The following is a 21,620-nucleotide window of genomic DNA, read 5'->3' as shown; positions in this document are numbered from 1 at the left end:
TGGACCATTATTGTTCCCATTTCACAGATGAGAAAAATCAAACCTTAGGACTCTTGTCACTAATGCAAGGTCACACCACCTATTCACTTGGAGAGCCAGGCTGAGATTTCACACCACCTGACTCCAAATCTGTCTGCTCTAGGAGCCAACTCCCAACACCCACTCGCCTTTCTCTGCCTTCCTCCGTGACCCTCATTTCCTCGCCTGCAGCGAGGGGGTCAACTAGGGTCCTAGGGACCAGGGACCCACCATTAGTTATTCGATACCCAGGCGCTAGGCCCACCCCGAGAAGCAGAGTCCGCATGGGCACGGAGGGCTTTGAGGTAGGAGGAACTGGGCAGAGGAGCCGGTGTGGGATTTAGGGCGGGGCTGGGCCAAACCCGGGGACCACGGGGCGGAGACTTCAGCACCTTGGAGAGCGCGCGCGGGGGGGCGGAGCTCGCGGGGCAGGGGGCGGGGCGCACGAGACCCTGGCACGGAACCCGGGGGCGCGCGCGGTGGCGCTCTCGCCAGTCCCGAGAGCGGTGCGCGGTCTGGAACTGCGCCCTGCCCTGCGCAGGTGCGCCCGCCGCTCCCTCCCCAGCCCTTTACCCGCGGCGGCGGCCTCTCGCCGCGCCCCCGCCTCCTTCCCCTCCGCCGCCGCCGCCGCCTCCGCGCCGCGCTCCGCCCGGATGGCCAGGGCTGTGCGGGAGAATGGCGGAGCGAGAGAGCGGCGGCCTGGGCGGGGGGGCCGCGTCCCCGCCTGCCGCCTCCCCGTTCCTGGGGCTGCACATCGCGTCGCCGCCCAATTTCAGGTGAGAAACTCCGGCCGCCGCGACCCGCCCTTCGGTCAGGATTGACCTGCCCGGGCTCCCCCACCCCCGCGCCCCCAGCTCACAGACCCCGGGAACGAGAGGGCGGCGTGGGGATGGAGTCTCCTTCCGAGACAGAGCGCCCAGAGCCCCCCCTCAGCCTCAGGTCCAGACTGATGGCCGCTGCATATCCGTGGTGCGGCTGCCTCCGCCATTCCGTGTCCTAGGCGAGGAGATCGTGAGCTGGAATTGGAGGAGTGGGCGCGGAGGCCGCCTTCTCCCCGACGTTGGGCTGCGGCGAGGCCTGGCGTGTGCGTTGAGATCCCGGAGGAGGCAGGCCGTCTGGGGCTTTGCCTGTGCCCAGTCAGAAGGCTTCTGACTAGAGATGGGAGCAGGCCAGGGTGCCCCGCGGGTCCCAGTTTCCTGGGGCGACCGACAGCCTTGGTGCAGGAAGGAGGGAATCGTAGGCCCCTCCCCCAGTCCTGCCTGGCCAGAGGGGCCCAACTCCCAGGCCTGGCGTGGCCAGGACCCTCCGTGAACTGTGGCAAGCCCTTACCTGGTCAGGTGTGTGCAGGTGCAGAAGGCCCTGGTCAGGTGTGTGCAGGTGCAGAAGAAGGCCCAACACCGAGATCCTAGGCCCGGCTGTGGGAGAGAGGGAGTATGGTTTGGAGCACCCAGGAGTAGCCAGGGGTATTGGTGGGATGGTTCCTGCTGGGGTAGCTACCCAGGACCCTGATCTGAGCTCCTCCTTCACCTCTCTCCCTGCCCCCATCTGCTGTTAGGCAATTGGGAGGTGGAGTTCAGAGAGTGGCAGAGGGTGTTGTGGGAGAAGGGGTGAACATCCCTCCCTCCTAACCTGGCCCTCCTAACCGGCCGGCTGGAGAGGAGGAAGAGGAGGGTGTCACTGCTCCAGAGCCTCCGAGAAAGAGGACTCGGCATTCCCCATTGTTTCTCCAGCTAATGAGCTGGCGCCTTCCCTTCTCCTGGGGCCCCCACCCCAGCCAGGCCCCAGCTGGGCTCTGGCGCCAGCCCCTCTTCAGACCAAGGGGTTGCTGGCTCCCCGGCCCTCAGGTGGGCGGAGACCCCTGGGAATCTCTAATGGCATCATCAGGACTAGAAACCTCCCCCAAGGCCCTGAGCTAAGCTGGAAGAGCCCAGAGGGAGGGGACCAGATGGAGGAGGCCAAGCCTGAAGGCTCCAGGGCCCGGAGGCTTTGGGGTTAGTGCCTCAGAGTAACGGGGCTGAGGTCTGAGACTGACCCCACTGACATGAAACACCACCTCGACGCAAACGCTGCCTCCCTTCCAGGAGACCCCTCTGTAGTGGGAGAGCACCGAGCTTAGACAGGCCTGGCTTCAAATCCTAGATTTGCAAATCCTCCACCACCTTCTAGCTGTGTGACCTGGGCAGCTTCTCGTCTTTTCTGAATCCCATCTGCTGGGTGAGCTAATTAATATTGATTCCTTCACGTGTGTCAAGCGGGCGCTCAACAAGTGTCAGCCCCCCGCACCAGCGGACGTTTAGGTAGCTCATTACGGCTCAAAGCGTGTTCCCTGTGCTGGCTCAGGTCACCCTCACAACCACCCTGGGCGTGGGCATGGGCCCGCCCATTTTGTAGATGAGGAGACTGAGGTTCAGGAAGGCAGGGTGGCTTGCCCGAGGACCCCAAGGGAGTCAGAGCCTGAGGCTGCACTGGAACCGGGGTCTGCATGTTCATTCCACTCTACCTCCAGGCCCTGCCTCAGGCCCAGAGGACAGCTTGGCCCCCCCTACCGGCTACCCCATCCCCAGGTGGCAGTGCTTCCCGTTCCGCCCCAGCCCTGGCAGGCAGGTTACCATGGACGCCTTAGGGAGAGGAGCTGACGAGGCGGGCCAGCCAGGGAGTGTGTCCAGCCCTGAGCCCGGTGGGCGAGAGTGGCAGTACGCCAAGGCTGAGGCGTGGGCCCGCCCTCCAGGACTCCTCGGCCTGGCCGCGTGTGGGAATAATAAGGGCAGTGTCTCCGGCCCCTCAGGGCCCGCCCCGCCGGCTCCCCCTCCGGCCTCTCACAGACCGCTGGTGTAACCCCTGGTGGGGACCGCTCTCCAGTGGCTCTGGCCTGGGTTTCAATCCTGGCTCAGTCCTCTTAGCCACGTGCCAGGAGTGGGTGCTGAAGGCCTGAGTCTCTGTTTCTCCTCCACGACGCCGACTTGGGCCCCTGCTCAGGGCGGTCCTAAGACTGGGATGAGACAACACATGCTGAGTGTTTCAAGGGCTGTGAAGAGCTGCGTTCACGTAGGGCTGTTCTTATTGTTGTTATTATTGTGCATGTGTGTGTGCGCATGTGTGTGTGCCCCCAGCACCACTGTCAGCTTCCAGGAGGCAAAAGGAGTCAATACCTAAACTTTGGTTTGCCCAATGCCCAGCACAGAGTAGGTGCCCAATAATGCCTTAGTGGTTTCTTATTTAATTCAAGATAAAATTGGAGAGTTCAGAGGAGAACAGTGCACACTGTCAGAGAAAAACGCTGTAAACGCCGCCGCCGCTTTGGGAGGCCCTCACTTTGCCCAGCTGCCAATCTAAGCACTTTCTGTGCAAGAGCATCTAGTCCTGCCCAGAACCACGTAAACAGAGTGTTATTGTTATCCCCACTTTGCAGATGAAGAAACTGAGGCATGAAGAGGTTAGATAAGTGGCAGAGCTGGGGTTTGAACGCAGTCTGAGTTCAGAGCCACCCTGGAAAGAGAGGGCCTGGAGTAAAAACAACAGAGGAGAGTTTGTGGAGGGGGACACATGGTGTGGATTTGGGAGAGTGGCGAGCGTTTGTTCGTTGATAGTTGGTTTAAATAAACATGTGCTTTTCTTCTTTTTTTCCTGATTTTAGAAATACTCCAACCAGTTACTAGTGGTTACCTTTGGCTCTGGTGTCGGGGGAGGGATTTTCACTTACTTCACATACTTCTGTATTCTCTGACTTCTTATTTTTACCACAAGCATAGGTTACTTCTGTAACTTACAAAATAATAAAAGAAAGTTGAACATGAAAGTGATACATGTTCATTTTAAGGAAATTCTGTGAGAGAATTTAGAAACTTAGCAACGGATGCCTTGAGCTGGGACGTAGGAGGGGGACAGTGGGACGTAGGAGGGGGACAGTGGGACAGCCCACATGGGAGGCTCTTGGGGAGTAAAGTGAGCAGCTGCCCTGGGTGTGTGGAAGGGGAGCGCGGGTGAGAAGGGCCTTAGAGGTCAGCTCGTCCAGCCCATCCTCCTCCCCTTTTACTTAGAAGGAGACAGAGAGGGTGAGTGGCTTCCCGAGAACACACAGCAAGTTGCCGCAGAGCTGGGGCAGCACCGGGGCCTCGGGACCCCTTGCGGGGCGGTGGTGTTCTTGCCTCCACACTGCCTGGGGCTTGAGAGACAAGGGCCCTCCCTACTCATCTCTTCACAAGGTGCTGTGCACTCAGCTGTTCCTTCGTTCATTCAACAAGTACTTGTGGGATTTCCCTGGCCGTCCAGTGGTTAGGACTCCGTGCTCTCACTGCTGAGGGCCTGGGTTCGATCCCTGGTCAGGGAACTAAAATCCCATAAGCCGTGCAGCACAGCCCCCCAAAAAACCTACAAGTGCTTGCACTTTGCCAGGCTCACTGAGACACTCCAGAGCCACTGACAGGGGCCTGGCCCGTCGTGCAGACGTGTGGTCAGTGTAGTCAGACAGACAGACAAGGCCTTACCAGATAGGCCGTAGGTGTGCGGGTCAGGGGCCTGGAGGAGCCCTGGGTCAGGGAAGGGTCAGCTCCGCCCAGGCCTGGTGGGTGAGTGAGTGTCACCCAAGAGGAGGAAGGGTGAAGAGGGAAGAGAAGAGGGAGGGAGCGGCCCCGGGGGGAGGGCTCAAGGCAGGAGCGAGCCAGCAGGGTGTGTGACGCCCGGTCTGGCACAAGCGCGGAGAGAGGGCATGCAGGAACGCGAAGGTCGTGTTGGGACCCTGGCCTATCCACCTGCAAGCAGGGGCAGCCAGCAGAGGTCCAGGGAATGACGGTATCAGATAGTATCTCGGGGACTTCCCTGGTGGCTCAGTGGTCAAGAATCACCCTGCCAATGCAGGGGACACGGGTTTGAGCCCTGGTCCAGGAAGATCCCACGTGCCACGGAGCAGCTAAGCCTGTGCACCACAACTACTGAGCCTGCGCTCTAGAGCCCGCAAGCCACAACTACTGAGCCCATGCGCCACAACTACTGAAGCCCACGTGCCTAGAGCCCGTGCTCCGCAACAAGAGAAGCCACCACAATGAGAAGCCCATGCACTGCAATGAAGAGTAGCCCCCGCTCGCAGCAACTAGAGAAAGCCCGCGCGCAGCAACAAAGAACCAGTGCAGCCAAAAATAAATTAATTTTAAAAAAAGATGGTATCTCAGCTGCCAGGTAGAGAGTGGACAGGGAGGCTGGGAGGCTGCTGGGAGGGTAGATTAACCCACTTCTGAGGGACCTGGTGTGAGGGGGGAGGAGAGACAGGAGTCCAGGATGATGCTAGGTCCCGAGGGAGGGGGTGCCTTGCAGGAGATGAGAGGTTTGGCGGGCAGGGTGGTGAAGTCACTCAGGCCTGCTGAATCTGAGCTTGGCGATCACTGGGGGAGCCAATTGGAGGGTTCAAGCAGGCAGTTGGTTTGGGGTCTGGAGCTCAAAGGAGAGGATGGGGCTGGGGCCAAAGACCCTCGAGTCTCCACTTAGAGAGTGCGCGATGGCCTGAAGCCTCAGGGAGAGCGTCTCACCCAGAGAGACAGAGAGAAGGGTGAGGGGGGGGCCAGCCACGTTGTGGGGCGGGGAGGGGGGATGAAGAGCTGCGGCTGCCGGGGCCACTGCGCCCCAGCCCCTGGGCAGTGCCCCGCCAGCTGCGATGAACCTCCAGTGCAGGGACAGAACGTGGACTCGCCTCACACAGCCGGTGTGGCCAGGGCAGGATTTCAACCCCCCTTCTTGGAGGTCAGAGCCTTACATTTGGTCTCTGGATCCCTGGGGCCCCAGTGGATCCCACAGATTGGTTCCCTGGCCCTGTCCCCACTCCAGGGGCTCTTGCCCATCCTGGGTGCCACCTCTGGCCCCTGACCCTGCTCAGGAAATCTCTGGGAGCGTCGACCGTGGGCCTTGCCTCATCTGGCACCAGATGCCCTCGTGGAACACCCAGGGCCTGGGTCAGCCAGCACTGCCTCTAATAGGCATTTACTTCGTGCCTACAGGGTACAGGGCCTTGGGTCTCATGCCCTCAGGAAACCCAGCTCTGTGAGGGGCCAGAGCCAGGCCCCGGAGGCGGCTGGTGGGAGGTGTGACCCAGCAAGGGCTAGGAGAGAAGAACCCCCAGATCCCACCACATCTCACAGCCGTGTTTTGTCGGTGTTTCTTCCTGCGTGTGAAGCAACACGTGGAGCCATAAGGTCACACATTCCGTCTTCTGCTCATTGTATTCGTTGCCATTTTCTACATTAATACGCAGACTTTATTTATTTGGCTGCGTCGGGTCTCAGTTGTGACGCACGGGCTCAGTAGTTGCGGCGCACGGGCTTAGTTGCCCCGCGGCATGTGGGATCTTAGTTCCCCAACCAGGGATCGAACCCGCGTCCCCTGCATTGGAAGGCGGATTCTTAACCACTGGACCACCAGGGAAGTCCCAGTTCACAGACTTTATAACGTTCATCCCAAAGGAGAGTCATACCCGCTCTGCTGTTTGCCGTTACCAGAGCACACATCCTTGTGTATAAAGGTCTTTCCCTGGGTGGGATTATTTTCTCAGGATAGTTTCCTGAAAGTCGAGTCACCAGATCCCAGGGTTCTTGCTCCATATCAACACCACGGTGTTTAAACAGATGAGACACATGATAACCCCAAGTAAGGGTTTTCTCCTGAGACTTGTTTCTTGGGTTTGTTTCAGTTTTCAGTGAAGATGACCTCAGTGTGGACACAGTTGAGAAGGGAATTCCAGACCAGGGGAACAAACCCGGCCTGACCCCAAGGTCCACCCAGAGCTGGGGGTGGGATGGAGAGAGGGCTCTGAGGGTGACGCTGGGCCTGGCTCGCCCCCATTCTAGCCAGTGCCACCTTCCCCGAGGCCTCCACATCCCACCCCAGACTCTGATGCAGGTGAGGGGTGGGGACACAGGAAGTTGAGTTGAAAGAGGAACTGACATAAAGATTTCCAAGGGCGAAATCTGGAAAGACCTGGGGACACCAGTGGTTCATTCATTCAACGATGTTCATTAAGTACCTGTTGTATCAGGCACCACCCATTGTTGGTCAAGAGACACGATCCTGCCCTCAGGGATGGACTGCCTCCAAGGGGAGCCCACCACTGGCTGCAGAGCCCAAAGGTAAAATTACAGTGACCAGGACACCAGCAAAGGGACCCAGCCCATAGCAGGGCTCTTGGCCTGATCAGGGAGGTGAGAGGAGGCTTTGTTAAGGGAGCCTAGAGAGTTGGGGGGGGGGCAATGAACTAGGCCAGAGGGGAAGGGAGGGGCCACAGGTGAGAATTTTGGCCCCTTTCCCTAAGGGTTGGGGGAAGCTGTTAGGATTCTGAGCTGGGGAGGGGTGACAAGACCAGATTTGCATTTCAAATGTTGGTTTTGGTGGCCCCTCGGAGAATGGCCTGTAGGGGAGCCTGAGGGAAGCAGGGAAGCTGCTTAGAGTAGGGCAGCCTGGGCACGTGTCCGAGAGCCCACTGGGCAGCTCTGCTCAGCACTCAGAAGGCAGCAGAGAGACAGGCTGGACCCTTGGACCACAGATGACCCCTGTCATGAGAGGGGCACGTGGGACACCATGGTCAGGACCCAAGGTCACTCCGCTGGCATCCTTACCTCACTCCAGGAGGAGAGCCAGGAGCAGGAAGACAGGAATGGCCTCTGAGCAACCAGACGCCTGGCTCTGATTGGCCTTGCTCAGCTAAAGCCTCAGCACTTTACCACTTAACCCTCACTTCGCATGCACTTCTAACTCCACCTACTACTGGGTTGAAACAGCAGATTAGAAAGAGCTGCTGTAGGTGGAACAAGGCGAACAGGGGATGTGACAGCACGTGGCAAGGGAAAAGGCCATGACATGAACGTCGGAACACCAGAGGCTTGTCTGTTCATTTAGGGGAGCTCGGCTCAGGGAAGGGGAGCCTGAGGATGGCATGTTCAGAGTGCAGTGAGGGGCCAGCTCGGCCAGAGGAAGGGACTGGGGCACCGGAGCAGGAGGCGATGAGGTTAACGCGGAAGAGGGGGCCTGGAATATAAAGATAGAGGCCAAAGGTCAGGGAGGTCTCCAGAGACCAAACCCGTGACATCGAGTCACCAAATGCTAATGTGGATGAGACCTCAGGAACCATCTCACCGGAATGGGCAAGCAGGTCTGACTGATCAGCGACGGCTGCCTCCGAAGGGCTGGGGTCTCCAGATCTAGAGGTGGCCTCGTGGCGCTCAGGGCTCAGGTCTCCATGGGGAGGGTGGATCAGTGGCTTCAGGAGGGAACCTTCCTTCCTTCCTTCCTTCCTTCCTTCCTTCCTTCCTTCCTTCCTTCCTTCCTTCCTTCCCTCCCTCCCTCTTCCCTTCCATCTTTTCCTTCCTCCCCATAGTTGCCATTCTTGAGCTTGGAGGGACAAAGGGTCTGTTTAGTTTTCCCTCCATGAAGGGTATCCCAGGGCTTCGGCGGAGAGACCCAGAACACCTGGTGTCTGGAAAAGCAGGGGGAAAGGGCAGGGCTAGGGCTGGGGCTGGGGCTGGGGGCTGGGAGGTGGGGGGAGTATGACTTGCAAAGGGGACTCCATAATCAGTAAAGCCCCTTGATCCTTGGTTGTGACCTCCTGACAGCACCTTGCAATTCACAAACACTCCACTCAGTTAAATTTACCAGCACTCAGACATGGGGAGGGTTCATTTTATATATGGGGAAATGGCGGACCTATGGCATCTTACGTCTGGGCCTTAGTGCTCCTCATCTGTAAAATGGACAGAATAAAAACCCTCTTCCAAGGCTGGAGTGAGGATGAAGGGAGATGCAGAGCATAAAGAAGGTTGGTGGCCAGGGCACAGCAGCTGCTCAGGAGACGGGGCGGCTGCTTCTCATGAGCGAAAGAATCAGGATCTGATCTCAGGCCTCCTGCCTCTGAGCCTGATATGGCGGCCATTCCACCATCTTGCCTGCTTATGAGAAAAAAATAAGATTAAGGAGCTCCCTTAACCCACCCCACCAGAGCCAGGGATCAAGTGCAGGCTTTTTTTTTTTGGTTGTGCCGCGCTTGCATGTGGGATCTTAGTTCCCCAACCAGGGATCGAACCCATGCCCCCTGCAGTGGAAACTCAGAGTCCTAACCGCTGGACCACCAGGGAAGTCCCAAGTGCAGGCTTTTGAGCCCCAGCCCAGTGCTCTTTCCACCACTGCCCTCAGTTAACCTCATTCCTCATCTGATACAGCTGTCCCTGCCTGCCCCCAGACCTGCTGTCCCAGGAAGTGGGAATATCGGGTGATGCTGAGATCAGGTGTGTAGAGATGAGCTGAGAAGCCCCAGCCCAGGTCCAAGCCAGACCCTGCAGGTCTGCCCTGAACACTTTGGTTTGAGAGGAGCCCGTGGGGGCTGAGGTTGTCCTTGACAGACATCTAGCAGACACGCACTGGGTGCCTGGTGTATGCAAGATGACCTCACCAGCTCTGCCCTCCAGACCTCACTGGGAGGGAGGGGACCTTTATTCACCACCGGCTGGGTGCAGGGTGGGGGCAGGGTGTGAGCTCCATCTATCTTTGGAGCCTCCTGAGAGGGGAGGGAAGGCGTCTGATGCAGGCCTCGTCCTGTCTGCTCCCCAGCACTGCCTCGCCTCCACGCAGAGTGTGATGCCAATCACGAGCAAGGGGAATGACAGGGGACCAGTGAGTGCTGCCCGGAGGGCTGTAAGGCACTGACACGGGGCCAGGAGGGCTTCCTGGAGGAGCAGGCTTAACTGAGCCTTCTACCAACAAGCACAGGTTGAGAGCCTGCCGTGGGCTCCATCCAAGCGCTGGGTTAGACCCTGGGGAGGCGGGCGCCAGAGGCAGGCAGTCGCGCAGGGAGCTGCAGGTCTTGATGCAAGGCCAAGGAGTCGGCCACTAGCAGGGCATCTTGGAGGGTTTTGAGTCGGGGGCGAAAGGGCGGCATTTCGGACAGCTCCTCCTGATAGTGGCAGGTGGGGTGGGACGGTGCTGGCATGGGGAAACTGAGGCAGGCAGGCCAGTGCGGGGGTCTGGGACTGCAGAGGCAGGAGCTAGACCAGGCTGGTCAGTGAGGACGAGGAGATGCAGATGTGTGCAGAGGTCACCGGCAGAGCAGGGGGCGTCTGAGGGCACCTCTGGGTTAGACACCCAGTGGTCCTGCAGTTGCCTGGTGCTGACTGAGTCCCAGGAGTGACTTCTCTGTGACTGGCCAGGCAGCCAGTGTGTATATTAACCATTTGCTTAGTGCCCGCCACTGGGTTCTCATCCCAGGGCCAGAGATGCCACCCTGTGCTGCTCTGGCTCCTGGGCTGGGCTGTCCTCCCCGCCCTACCCCTACTTCCACACCACACCCTCCCCCAGCCCTGGGAACCTACCACCCTCGGGCTCCAGGTCAGGAGAGGCCTTAAAGAGCACAATGTCCATCCAGCTCCCCTGCCCCCCGCTGTTTCTCCAGGGACCTTCCAGCTTCTGCTTACGCCACCCCGCAGTGCCAGGAGGCTCATTAGCTTCCCAGCTGCCCTTCCTGCCCTGCTGTGAGATATCCACATATGATCTGGCCTTAGCCCTGGCTGTAGCGCCTCCGGTGCCCATGGGCACTTCCTGGATGGGTACTGAGGGATGGAGCCCTGGGGAGGGGCACCCAGGTAGGCAATAGAGGCAGCCCAGACCCACCCCAGGCAGCACTGTGTGAAGGCTGCCTGGGCCCACAGAAACCTCTCTGATGAGGTATGGGGGTGAGCGAATAGCTGTGCGGATGGAGCGTCCATTTGTGGAGGATTTTGGAAGCCCCTCCATCTTGCTACCAGGAGCCCTAATTGTGGTGCTGGCCCTTTAAAGCAGATCAGGGGCTGGCTTTTGCGGGGAAACATCCCAGATTTCTGCTGTCTGCTTACAAGCCTGGGCCAGGGAGGGGGGCCACCCCAGCCCCCGACAGGGGCATTGGAAGGGCAGGTGGAGCCGTGGCATCGATTGCAGTAACCTGATCCCGCGGCGGGAGGCTGACGGCAGCGGCAGCGCGAAGGGCCAGGGGAGGAAGCTGCCTGCAGCCGAGGGTTGGCTGGGAAGAGCGGGGACCGGGGCCGGGTCGGCAGCCGCTGCCTCTTCTCCCAGCCCATCTATTTTTAATGAGCTCCCCAGGCTTCTGCAGCGGGCTGGACTCAGAAAGGCAGACCCAGGCGGTGGAGGCCCGAGGCCCCAGCCCTGTCCGGAGCCCTGGCACCTCCACCCTTCTGGGCATGAGAGGGCGGCCCCGGGGCCCCGCAGCCCCCCAGCCGGGCTGGGCTCTCCATGCAGCTGGTGCTGAAGATGGATTCCAGCCCAGACAATGACAGCTGGTTGGAGGATCAGTGGGAGAGCTGGTAGGGGTGTGGGGACCGGTGTGGGGGAGGGGAAGTACTGGGGCAGCTCCGTGGAGCTCCGGGTCTGCGTTTGGTCTGGTTGAGGTGAGAGGCAGAGGGTGTGGCCTCCTAGGATCCCCCTGGGGCTGAGTCCACCACCTCTCCTGGGTGACCTTGGACTAGTGGGTCTCCATTCTCTATGCCTCCGTCTCTTGGTCTTACTGAAGAAAAGACTCAGAATTCTCCCCAACTTCATTAGCAGAATTCTCCCAATGTCCCACCCACACCAAACCGGGCGGGGTCCCCGGGGCAGGGGCTGAGCAGGTGAGGGGACCAGCAGGCACCTCAGGGGCTGGCACAGTCCTGCAGTCTGGGGTTGGGGCCCAGGGTTGGCCTGCGGGGAGAGGGTTCTAACACAGCCAGTTAGCGTTCCCTCGCTGAAGTGCTTTGATCTGCTTCCTGCGTTCAGGACACATCCCCCTGTCCCTGCCCCCAGCTGGGCGGCCTCCTGTTCGGGGGCCCACATGCCAGGCAAGAGGATTTTGTGTTCGAATTGATGAGACCAAGGACACAGAACAGGGGCATGGTCTCTCCTAGAAGAGGCTGAAACTAGACTGACACCAGACTCCCCTGCACTTGCTCCCAGGGCTTACGAGGCGTGGGACTTCCTGGGCTGGGGACATGGAGCTCTCCTCGGAGACTGGGGTGGGGCCTCTGCCAGCACCTTGGGGGTTTTGTCACTGCCGTGCACAGGGAGCCCCCCTCCAGGCATCCCTTGGAGTCTCTTCTCAACTCTCTGCCTCTTCCGTGGGTGAACTGGCCTTGGCACCTGCCTTGACCCTGGGAGTCATTTCTCTGGCAGAGCCAAGGCTCTGATCAGCTGGGCCTTCTAGGCATGGCCTCCTGATTGGCAGCAGGGTGGACAACTCCCAGCTGGGAAGAGCTGGGCTAACCTGGAGCCTCCCCTTCCACTGCCACCCTAGGAGGCCTGCCTTTTGACATGAGCCCCAAACTCTTGCCCTGCCTGTTCAGTACCCCTTGCACTGGCACAGGTAGACCCCAGGTCCCATCCTCTGGGGGTTGTGATCTGCCTTCGAGGGGCTGCCCCTTGGAAGAGGTACTAGGGAGGCATCAGGGGGCCTCGGCCCGCTGGCAGCAATCCCCTGAGTGGTAACTTTGGCTTCTTGTCCCCACCAGGCTCACCCATGACATCAGCCTGGAGGAGTTTGAGGATGAAGACCTCTCCGAGATCACCGATGAGTGCGGCATCAGCCTGCAGTGCAAAGACACCCTGTCCTTACGGGTAAGGGTGGGCTCCCTGAGTGGAGTGGCAGGATGGGTAGGGACAGGACTGAAGGTGTCCCCGTATCTAGAGGGGCTTTCAGGGTCTGTGTGGCACCCTCATTAAATGCAATAACATGCAGGAAACATCCAGTACAATGCTTGGCACATCTTGAGCGCTCAGATTCTTAGTTTATTATTTATTTATTTATTTTGCCAGGGGCTAAGGCAGGAGATAGCTCCTTCGACTGCCCACAAGAAGGGAGAGAGCAGGAAGTCTTGAGGCCTAGGACAGCAGCAGTTAGGGCCAGAATTAAGGGAAGCCTCAGGACTACCCTAAATCCTTTCCAAAGCTGCCTTGGCAGAGGGCCTGAGGCAGAGCAGGGTGGAGTCTGGTGGAATCTGCAGTGCTTTGGGGCAGGAAAAAAGAGCCAGGGCACTCCCTTGGCTACCATTGCACCAAACACACCACACAGCCTCGAAGACCCTCTCTGGCCCACCGTCCTAAAGGTCCCTCTAGAAGGTTAATCCAGCATTGCTGCTGCTTTGGGCCCCATGGCTTTGTCATAGGACAGATGGCTCTCTCGGCTCCCAAAGTTCTGACTCCTGCCAGGAGGTCCCCGGCATCCGGAGAGACTGAGTCAGATAAGGATCCCCCTATGTCTTTTTTCTTTTTTTAATTGGAGTATGATTGCTTTACAGTGTTGTGTTAGTTTCTGCTGTGAAATGAAGTGAATCGGCTATATGTATGCCTATATCCCCTCCCGCTTGGGCCTCCCTCCCCCCCCCCCCCCACCCCCCAGGAAGAAGGGGCTGCTAGCCAGGAGACGGAAGGCAAGTGCGGAGCTAGGTTGCAGAGCCCAGAGCTTCTCTCAGCCCCTGGAGGGTGGGTAGCCGAAGTAGACATGGTGTTGGGAGAATGGTTAGCAAAGGAGAGCTGCCGTGTGAGCTGGGATGGGGTGCCTCTGTGTTGATCTCCTTTTGCCCCCAGAGATTCTGTAAGTTCTGCCAGGCAAGAGGAAACCAAGGGGTGGGGCTAACCCTCCACTACCCTGTACTCCAACCCGCCACCCTCTGGCCAGGCCAGGAAGCGCTGGAGGCAGAGGCCACTGATTCTGGACTAACATAGCTTCTCGACTCCCACTTGCACAAGCAGAGCCTTGGAGAGGGTGGTCCTTGCAACGAGCAGGACCCTGAGGCAGTACTAGCTCGGGGCGTACCCTGTGGGGCCTTAGACAAGCTCCAGGGGGCCATCAAGTACTCTTGCCAGTGAGTCCTCACCTCTCAGGGAAGCGGGGAGACAGTTAACTGGTGGGGGAATTGGAGAGTCAGAGGATCTGTCCAAGGTGCCAGGGAGTTAATGGTAGAGCTGGAACTAGAACGGGGCTCTGAACGGGGTTCTCAAAGTTAGGCTGGCCTGAGAGAAGGCAGGTTGGAGGGGCCTCAGCCTGAGGACCGAGGAAGGTGGGGATGCAACTGCCTCGTCCAGGTGCCTGCCACTTGCTCCTCCCCCTCAGCATCCCTCTTCCAGTCGCGCTCAGGTCCTCCTGTCTGCACTGAGGCCCTCCTGGCTGAGACTGTTTCCTCAGTTTTCCTCCCTGCCCCCTTCAAAACCCCGTCCCCATCCCTTGTGGGGCCCGAACTCCTCGGCGACCCTCCGTCCCCATGGCAACAGCGGTGACCTCACTCTGGGCTCGGCTTACTACCCGGGTGAGGTCACTGGCCGTTGCCAAGGGAACGGGAGGGTGCAAAGAGTCGGGAAGGGGGGACCGTGGGGAGGGGAGAAGTGCGGACTGCAAAAGGCGCCGCCTGACGTGGGGAGGAGGCGGCCTCGCGCATTCTCGAAGGCGCGGGAGGGCACGGTCCTCTCGCGGGGCTCCTGCTCCGTTCCCTCTGTCCCCCTCTTTGCGGCCGCGGAATGGACTCGCCCGCGTGGGGGGCGGTGCGCGGCGGCTTTGGCCCTGCCCCTTCCCCTCCCCCTGACGCCCCTCTGTCCGCGCCGAGCAGCCCCCACGCGCCGGGCTGCTGTCTGGGGGCAGCGGCGGCGGCGGCGGCGGTGGCGGCGGGGGGAGCCGGCTGCAGGCCGAGATGCTGCAGATGGACCTGATCGACGCGGCGGGGGACACTCCTGGCGCTGAGGACGACGAAGAGGAGGACGAGGAGGAGCGTGCGGCGCGGCGGCCGGTAGCGGGCCCGCCTGAGGCGGAGCCCCACCAGGAGACGGCGCCCCGCGGCCAGGGTCAGGGCCAGGGCCCGGGCGGCGGGGATACGTACCGGCCCAAGCGGCCCACCACGCTCAACCTCTTCCCGCAGGTGCCGCGGTCTCAGGTGAGGAGCCAGCGGCTTGGGGGCGGGGCTTAGGGGGCGGTGCCCCGGGGCAGGGCCCCGGGAGGTCTTCGGGGCGCCGGCCGTCTCAGGGTTCAGGCCCGGACGGGCCGGGGAGCAGGAGGGGATGCGGAAGAGTCACTTGCCAGTCCGGAGGAGGGAGAAGTCTCGGGCCTGCTGACACCTTCCGTAGCTTCCCACGGGGGAGGTCCCTGGGGAGGTGGTCGCTGAGGGCAAGTAGAGTCTGTCCTAAGGGAGAGGGGCCGAGCGGGGCTGGCTGGGTTTGAAGCCTTGAGAGGAGAGGCTGAAGGAATGAAAGGGCTGAGAGGGGCAGTGGAAGGATGCGGGTGAAGAGAGAAGTAGGGAAGTAAGAGAACAGGGCTTTGAGGGCGTGCAAGGGTATGGGGTTCCCGGTGAAGGTGGGTCAGAAGCGGGGCCTGAAGAAAAAGGCATGTGAAGTGGTCAGTTTGGGGGAAAGTCATGGGAAATTGTGAAGAGCTGGGGATGGGGACCAGCAGCCAGTTTGAAATGTGGGCAGCTGGGGATTCCCAGAAGGCAGGGAAGAGAAATGGGAGGTGGAGCTGCCTGGCTGGGTTGGGGGCCTAGGGCCCCTGGACTGGGTGGCTGGATGCCAAGGAGGGTTGAATAGGGTTGGGGAGAGCCGGCCGGGCCCATTGTCTTCCAGGCCCAGTCTGGAGAGGTACAGAGGAGCGGCTCAGGGAGCTGGGCCTGCTGGTGGAGGGTGCAGGGGCTGCAGGGAAAGGATTGGTCCCTTTCCCAGGATCCTCTCGGGTGGGTTTTGGCAGCCAGACTCATGCATGCGAGAGCCTGTGAGGGTGTCCTCAGGGGAGGGGGCTAAGTTGTGTGCAGGGGACCTTGTATGTAGGCATCGTGGAGAGGGGTCCCAGGGGGCTGAGAATGTGGGGTGGGTGGCCCCGAGATCCAGGAAGGAGGCCTCTGACAACTACATCTGTCACTCCTCTGTCACGTGCTCTTGGGGGGGTGGGGAAACCATGTTCTGGATTCGTCGTTTGTATGATTCATCCCAGTCCCCCAAGCCAGGGGAGCTGCTGGGGAGAGCCTTCCTCCTGGCTCTCCTAGAATGTCCCTGCCCCTTCCCTAGGCCATAGGTTCCTGAGCTCCAGGGGAGTTGGGCTGGAAGTGGGCATCTTCCTTGTAAACCCTGCGTGTCTGAGACTGGCGGTCTGGCTCTGTCCCTGGATGGCTCTTGCTTCTCCCCGCCCCTCCCCCCACTCACCACCATTCCCATTGGCCATCACCACCTTTGTTGAGGCTGATGAGAGCATTCCCCTGAAGGTTGGCCAGCTTCCCTGAGCCAAGGGGGTGGTCTGTCTCGCACCAATAGCCCTGGCTGGGAGGGCTGTGACTTGCCACCCCTTCCGCCTGCTCCAGAGGGTTGGGGGTGAGGCCCTTGGCAAGTATTAAGGGGTGGGGGGAGCAGCAAATGGCCTAGGGATGGCCTGATGGGGGCAGGGCCAGGGCCTCCCTGTGCCGGGCACTGTTGAGCGCTGCTGTCACAAGGGCCTTTTGTTCCCTGCACAGGACACACTGAATAATAATTCCCTGGGCAAGAAGCACAGTTGGCAGGATCGGGTGTCGAGATCATCCTCACCACTGAAGACAGGTAAGTCGTGACCGTTTCCCTTACCTGGACCTCCACGTGCCCTCAGTCCCCACTGCAGAGAGCAAACCAGCAGTCTCCAGCCTGCTGGGTAGAGGTGAACTGCCGGTCCCACAGGTCTGAGCAGGCCCAGCCGCTGTCGGCTGTGGCTGGCGTGAGAGGACTGGCCTCAGAGCCTGCCGTAGGCCTACTGCCCGGGAGGCTGTATCTTGGTGTCTGTGTCCACATGCTGAGTGGAGGGAGCAGGTAGCCTCGGAGTCAGGGGCGAGGCACCTGCCTTCAGCACTGCCCTGCCTGCTCTCCAGGGGAGCAGACGCCTCCACATGAGCACATCTGCCTGAGCGATGAGCTGCCGCCCCCAAGCAGCCCCGCCCCCACCAAGGACCGAGGCACCTCCACCGACAGCCCTTGCCGCCGAAGCGCTGCCACCCAGATGGCACCTCCCGGCGGCCCCCCTGCTGCTCCACCGGCTGGCCGGGGCCATTCGCATCGAGACCGCATCCACTACCAGGCGGACGTGCGGCTGGAGGCCACCGAGGAGATCTACCTGACACCAGTGCAGAGGCCCCCAGACCCTGCAGAGCCCAACTCCGCCTTCCTGCCGCCAGCTGAGAGCCGGATGTCGGTCAGCTCCGACCCAGACCCTGCCGCTTACCCGGCAACTGCAGGGCGGCCACACCCCTCCATCAGCGAGGAGGACGAGGGCTTCGACTGCTTGTCGTCCCCGGAGCGGGCCGAGCTGCCAGGTGGAGGATGGCGGGGGAGCCTGGGCGAGCCGCCGCCGCCTCCGCGGGCCTCGTTGAGCTCGGACACCAGCGCCCTGTCCTACGACTCGGTCAAGTATACGCTGGTGGTGGATGAGCACGCACAGCTGGAGCTGGTGAGCCTGCGGCCATGCTTCGGCGACTACAGCGACGAGAGCGACTCGGCCACCGTCTACGACAACTGCGCCTCTGCCTCCTCCCCCTACGAGTCGGCCATTGGGGAGGAGTACGAGGAGGCCCCCCGGCCTCGGCCCCCCGCCTGCCTCTCTGAGGACTCCACGCCCGATGAACCCGACGTCCACTTCTCCAAGAAGTTCCTGAACGTCTTCATGAGTGGCCGCTCTCGCTCCTCCAGTAAGTCGGCAGCAGGGAGCCGTGTGGGGACTGGGGTGAGGGTGTCCCCGGGAGGTGGCCTCAGGTCCATCTGGTTCAATGCGTTAGGACCGAGCGCTCTACCTGCCCCGCGAGCCTCAGCCGGAGCTGGGACCACCCTTTCCTAGCCCGCCCCCCTCATCTACAGGTGCGGAGTCCTTCGGGCTCTTCTCCTGCGTCATCAACGGGGAGGAGCAGGAACAGAGCCATCGGGCCGTATTCCGGTAAGAGCCCCAGGGCCGGGCTGGCCAGGCAGCAGCTGGGGCCAAACCCTCTCTGCCTCTGCCGTCACCCCCTGGCCTAGACCCAGCCCCACCACTCAGCCCCAGGTGGACAGTGTCCACCCTCTAGGAACTCGGAGTTCAGGGACGGAGTGGATGATTTCGGAGCAATGTGTTGTGCTGCCCAGAGCCCAGGACTGAGCACCTAATCTGGCCGGGGCAGGGGCCCAGGAGGGTGCCCAACAGAGACACCTGACCACACACAAAACCCACTACCCCTCACCCTCCTCCATGTGGAAATACTCGCTTCCTGTGACCTCTCACAGTTTACCAGTGGCCCTGGTCACTTGCTTCCTGGGCTGCAAGTTCCTCCATGGCAGATGCATGTCTGATTGACCTTGGTCTCACCCCCCCACCCCCAGGGAGTGACAGGCACATGGGACGCTGTGCAAACGTTTATTGAACCAGCGATGCCGACACAACCCCCCGACCTCAGGGTGGGGAGTAGATGGCTGGCTGGAGGGGCCTGGGTGGTGAATTCCTCACAGGCCCTTGTTGGGGACAGGTTTGTGCCTCGACATGAAGACGAACTTGAGCTGGAAGTGGATGACCCTCTGCTGGTGGAGTTGCAGGCTGAGGACTACTGGTATGAGGCCTACAACATGCGCACGGGTGCCCGGGGCATCTTTCCTGCCTACTACGCCATCGAGGTCACCAAGGAGCCTGAACATATGGCAGGTAGTGTTCCTTCCCCCCACCTGGTGCCACTGGGTCCCCATTTGCTGCCGGGCGGACCTGTGCTTCAGATCTAAACCACCCAGGGAGGGGGCCGGGCAGTGGTGACTTCAGGTCCATTTCATAATCGAGAAAAGTGAGGCCCAGCCAAGTAGGGGCAGCCCTGGGTGGTGCATCCTCTGCTGGGTCTGGCACTCCTCACTCCACGCTTGCTTTCCAGCCCTGACCAAAAACAGCGACTGGGTGGACCAGTTCCGGGTGAAGTTCCTGGGCTCAGTCCAGGTTCCCTATCACAAGGGCAATGATGTCCTTTGTGCCGCTATGCAAAAGGTACCTGCTCCACTGGGAAGGGTGCCTACCCCCGGCCCGGTCCCCATCCTCTCCTGGGGAGAGGGCCACCCAGCACCTCATGTTCCCATCCCTCACCCACAGATTGCCACCACCCGCCGGCTCACCGTGCACTTTAACCCGCCCTCCAGCTGCGTCCTAGAGATCAGCATGCGGGGCGTGAAGATAGGCGTCAAGGCTGACGACTCCCAGGAGGCCAAGGTGACTGCCCCGGCCTGGCCCTGCTCTCCCGTCAGACCTCCAACCTGTGCCCCTGCAGGCTGATGACCACCCTCTTCTCTCCTCCCTCCTGTAGGGGAATAAATGTAGCCACTTTTTCCAGTTAAAAAACATCTCTTTCTGCGGATACCATCCAAAGAACAACAAGTAAGAACACGACGGGGAAGAGGTCAAGGCGCGGGTGGTGGTTCAGGGCGTGGGTCCACGTGTGTGCCTGAGGGTTCTGAGCCCCCGTCCCGCCCAGACAGACTGCTGTCCTCCCACAGGTATTTTGGGTTCATCACCAAGCACCCTGCCGACCACCGGTTCGCCTGCCATGTCTTTGTGTCTGAAGAATCCACCAAAGCCCTGGCAGAATCCGTGGGGTACGTGTGTGTATGTCCTGCCAAACACCCAGCCCTGTAGCCAGCCCCGGTCTCAGGCCCCGAACACGTTCCTCATGCTTGGCAGCATCCCTCAGGCCTCCCCGGCACTCGGCATGGCGTCCTTGGGTCACAGAGGCCTGGAGAGAGGGCTGGGTGGTCTTGAGGTCCGAACTTCTTGGTTGCTGGGCCCTTTCTTCAGTTGAAATCTCACTCAGGAAACACTGTGTGCAAAGAACAGAGCTGAGCAGCTCTGGCTGGGGGAGGCGCAGCCCCATCCGGGTACCCCGAGGCTCCAGTGTGAAAACCCTGGGTCGAGATCCTGTTCCTCCCCAGTCATTCTGGTGTGTCTGCCTGCCTCCTAGGAGAGCGTTCCAGCAGTTCTACAAGCAGTTCGTGGAGTACACCTGCCCCACAGAAGATATCTACCTGGAGTAGCAGCGCTGCCTCGCCCTCTGCATCCCCTGGGCCCTGGGGCCAGCGCCAGGATGGCTGGCTGCTGACAGGACATGGCACTGCTTGAGGAGGGGCACCTGCCACTACCAGAGGATGGGGAAGCGGGGGGGCTGTTGGCCGAGGGTGGGGGAGGGGGGGGGGTTATGGGGAGAGGCAAATGCAGTTTATCGTAATATATGGGATCAGCTTCATCTATGGAGGACGGAGCGGGCTGCCCAGGGATTGGGAGGGAGTGGGGCTGGGGGGTGGTGTTAAGCCTCTGGCCAGGAAGGGTGCCCATCCTCGGAGCGGAGGGTTCTGTCTCATCTTGGGCCTCCCTCACTTTCCCTGCCAGGGCCTCCGGGCCTCTACAAAGCTCACGCCACCTGTGAGTGCCCACCCCACCCCCGCCCCCAGCTCCCGGAGGGCCCTGAGCTCAGGCTGAGCCCAGCCACCTCCCGAGGGCTTTGCAGCAAGGAAAACAGCAGCAGACAGGGGTGCAGTCCCTGTCCCCAGCCCTGTCACTTGTGTGGCCTCTGGGTGGCTCCTACCATCACCGGCATGCCAGCCCCTGGCAGGGGTGCGGCCTCACAGGGAGGGAGAGCGCCGCAGGGGGCCCTGCCTCAGCAGGAAAAGGCGGCTTCCGCCCAGGCCTGGGCCCGCCAGGCCCCTTGGCTGCTTCGGCGGTAGCCCCATCTCAGTCCTGTATGCTGGCCACAACTATTAAAGTGCCATTTCCTGTTGGGACTGCAGTGGGTCTCATCTGCTTGTCTACTTGGACCCCCTCCCTTGCCCAGTTCCTTTCCATCCCGGGAAAGCCCAAGCCGTTGCTGCACAGAATAGCTTTATGAGGGGTTCCCGTCACAGGTGCGCGTCATAAGGGTTCCCGTCACAGGTGCGCGTCATAATACTCGGCCACGTCCGGCCCGGCCCGCTTGCGCTGCTGGGCCCGGGAGAGAAGGGGTCGAGGCCGTCGTGGCCATGGGTGCTTGGGTCGCACCCCATAGTCTAAGGAGAGAGAAGAGGGTATGAGTGGGAGGGAGAATCTGTTCTGCGTCCACTGAAGACGTCCCCAGGCAGATGCCGTTTGGGACGAGAAGGCCCTCAGGCTGGACCTGGGCGCCCTCTCCTAGGGCATCTCTCCCCCACCAGGTAGGGCTGGGGGCAGAGGAGGGGAAGGGGTAGGGGAAGCAGGAGATACTACCGTCCACCAGGCCAGAAAGTGGCTCCAAGAGTTCCAGGGGGGCTGAAAATTCCTCAGGAACAGATCGCTGGGGCCTGCGGGAGATGTGGGGTGCTCAGCCCAGGCCCCAAAGGGAAACCACCGCCTCCCAGCAGAGGGGGAAACGGGCCAGGGTGGGGCCGCACTGCGGTCCCCACCTTCCAGGCCCCTGGCCCTGTTGAGCCCTGACCCCGTGTCCCCAGGAGTTACCTTAGCGCCTCGGGGCAGAGGAGCGCAGCCGCCAGGATGAGGCTGAGGAGGCGGCGGCTCAGCGCGGCCCTGGGGTACAGAGCCCCCAGCATGGCGAGAACGAGAACCATCTTCGACTTGGGTCCCTGCTCCAGGCTTCTGCCCGCCCCTCCCCCGGCAGGACAGA

The 21,620-nt window shown here is 61.0% G+C and overlaps 2 protein-coding genes across 3 annotated transcripts; one reads left to right on the top strand and one right to left on the bottom strand.

Moving 5' to 3' along the window:
* Positions 1 to 535: 535 nt before the first annotated feature.
* On the top strand, positions 536 to 20,774 carry MAPK8IP1 (mitogen-activated protein kinase 8 interacting protein 1). The gene is made up of 12 exons (XM_027114880.1): positions 536 to 794; positions 12,516 to 12,621; positions 14,607 to 14,927; positions 16,488 to 16,569; positions 16,872 to 17,684; positions 17,851 to 17,926; positions 18,489 to 18,661; positions 18,879 to 18,988; positions 19,091 to 19,207; positions 19,302 to 19,372; positions 19,492 to 19,590; positions 19,953 to 20,774. Exons 1-12 carry the CDS (start codon positions 694 to 696, stop codon positions 20,023 to 20,025), a joined length of 2,142 nt encoding a protein of 713 aa, XP_026970681.1. The 5' UTR covers positions 536 to 693; the 3' UTR covers positions 20,026 to 20,774.
* FREY1 (Frey regulator of sperm-oocyte fusion 1) lies at positions 18,707 to 21,585 on the bottom strand. 2 transcript variants are annotated; one of them, XM_027114919.1, is made up of 3 exons: positions 21,455 to 21,585; positions 21,227 to 21,300; positions 18,707 to 21,030 (listed from the first exon to the last, which is right to left on the bottom strand). In XM_027114919.1, the coding sequence occupies exons 1-3, from the start codon at positions 21,562 to 21,564 to the stop codon at positions 20,912 to 20,914; spliced, it is 303 nt and encodes a 100-aa protein (XP_026970720.1). In that variant the 5' UTR covers positions 21,565 to 21,585; the 3' UTR covers positions 18,707 to 20,911. The 2 variants fall into 2 exon arrangements, with proteins under 2 accessions (XP_026970720.1, XP_026970719.1); XM_027114918.1 differs by having other exon boundaries at positions 20,913 to 21,300.
* Between the last annotated feature and the right edge of the window lie 35 nt (positions 21,586 to 21,620).

Source organism: Aethalodelphis obliquidens, unplaced genomic scaffold (genome assembly GCF_003676395.1).
Source record: "Aethalodelphis obliquidens isolate GAN/ISIS:26980383/991018 unplaced genomic scaffold, ASM367639v1 scaffold14, whole genome shotgun sequence".
NCBI lineage: Eukaryota > Metazoa > Chordata > Mammalia > Artiodactyla > Delphinidae > Aethalodelphis > Aethalodelphis obliquidens.
The sequence above is the reverse complement of the archived record's forward strand: the minus strand, read 5'-3'. Positions and strand labels throughout refer to the sequence as shown.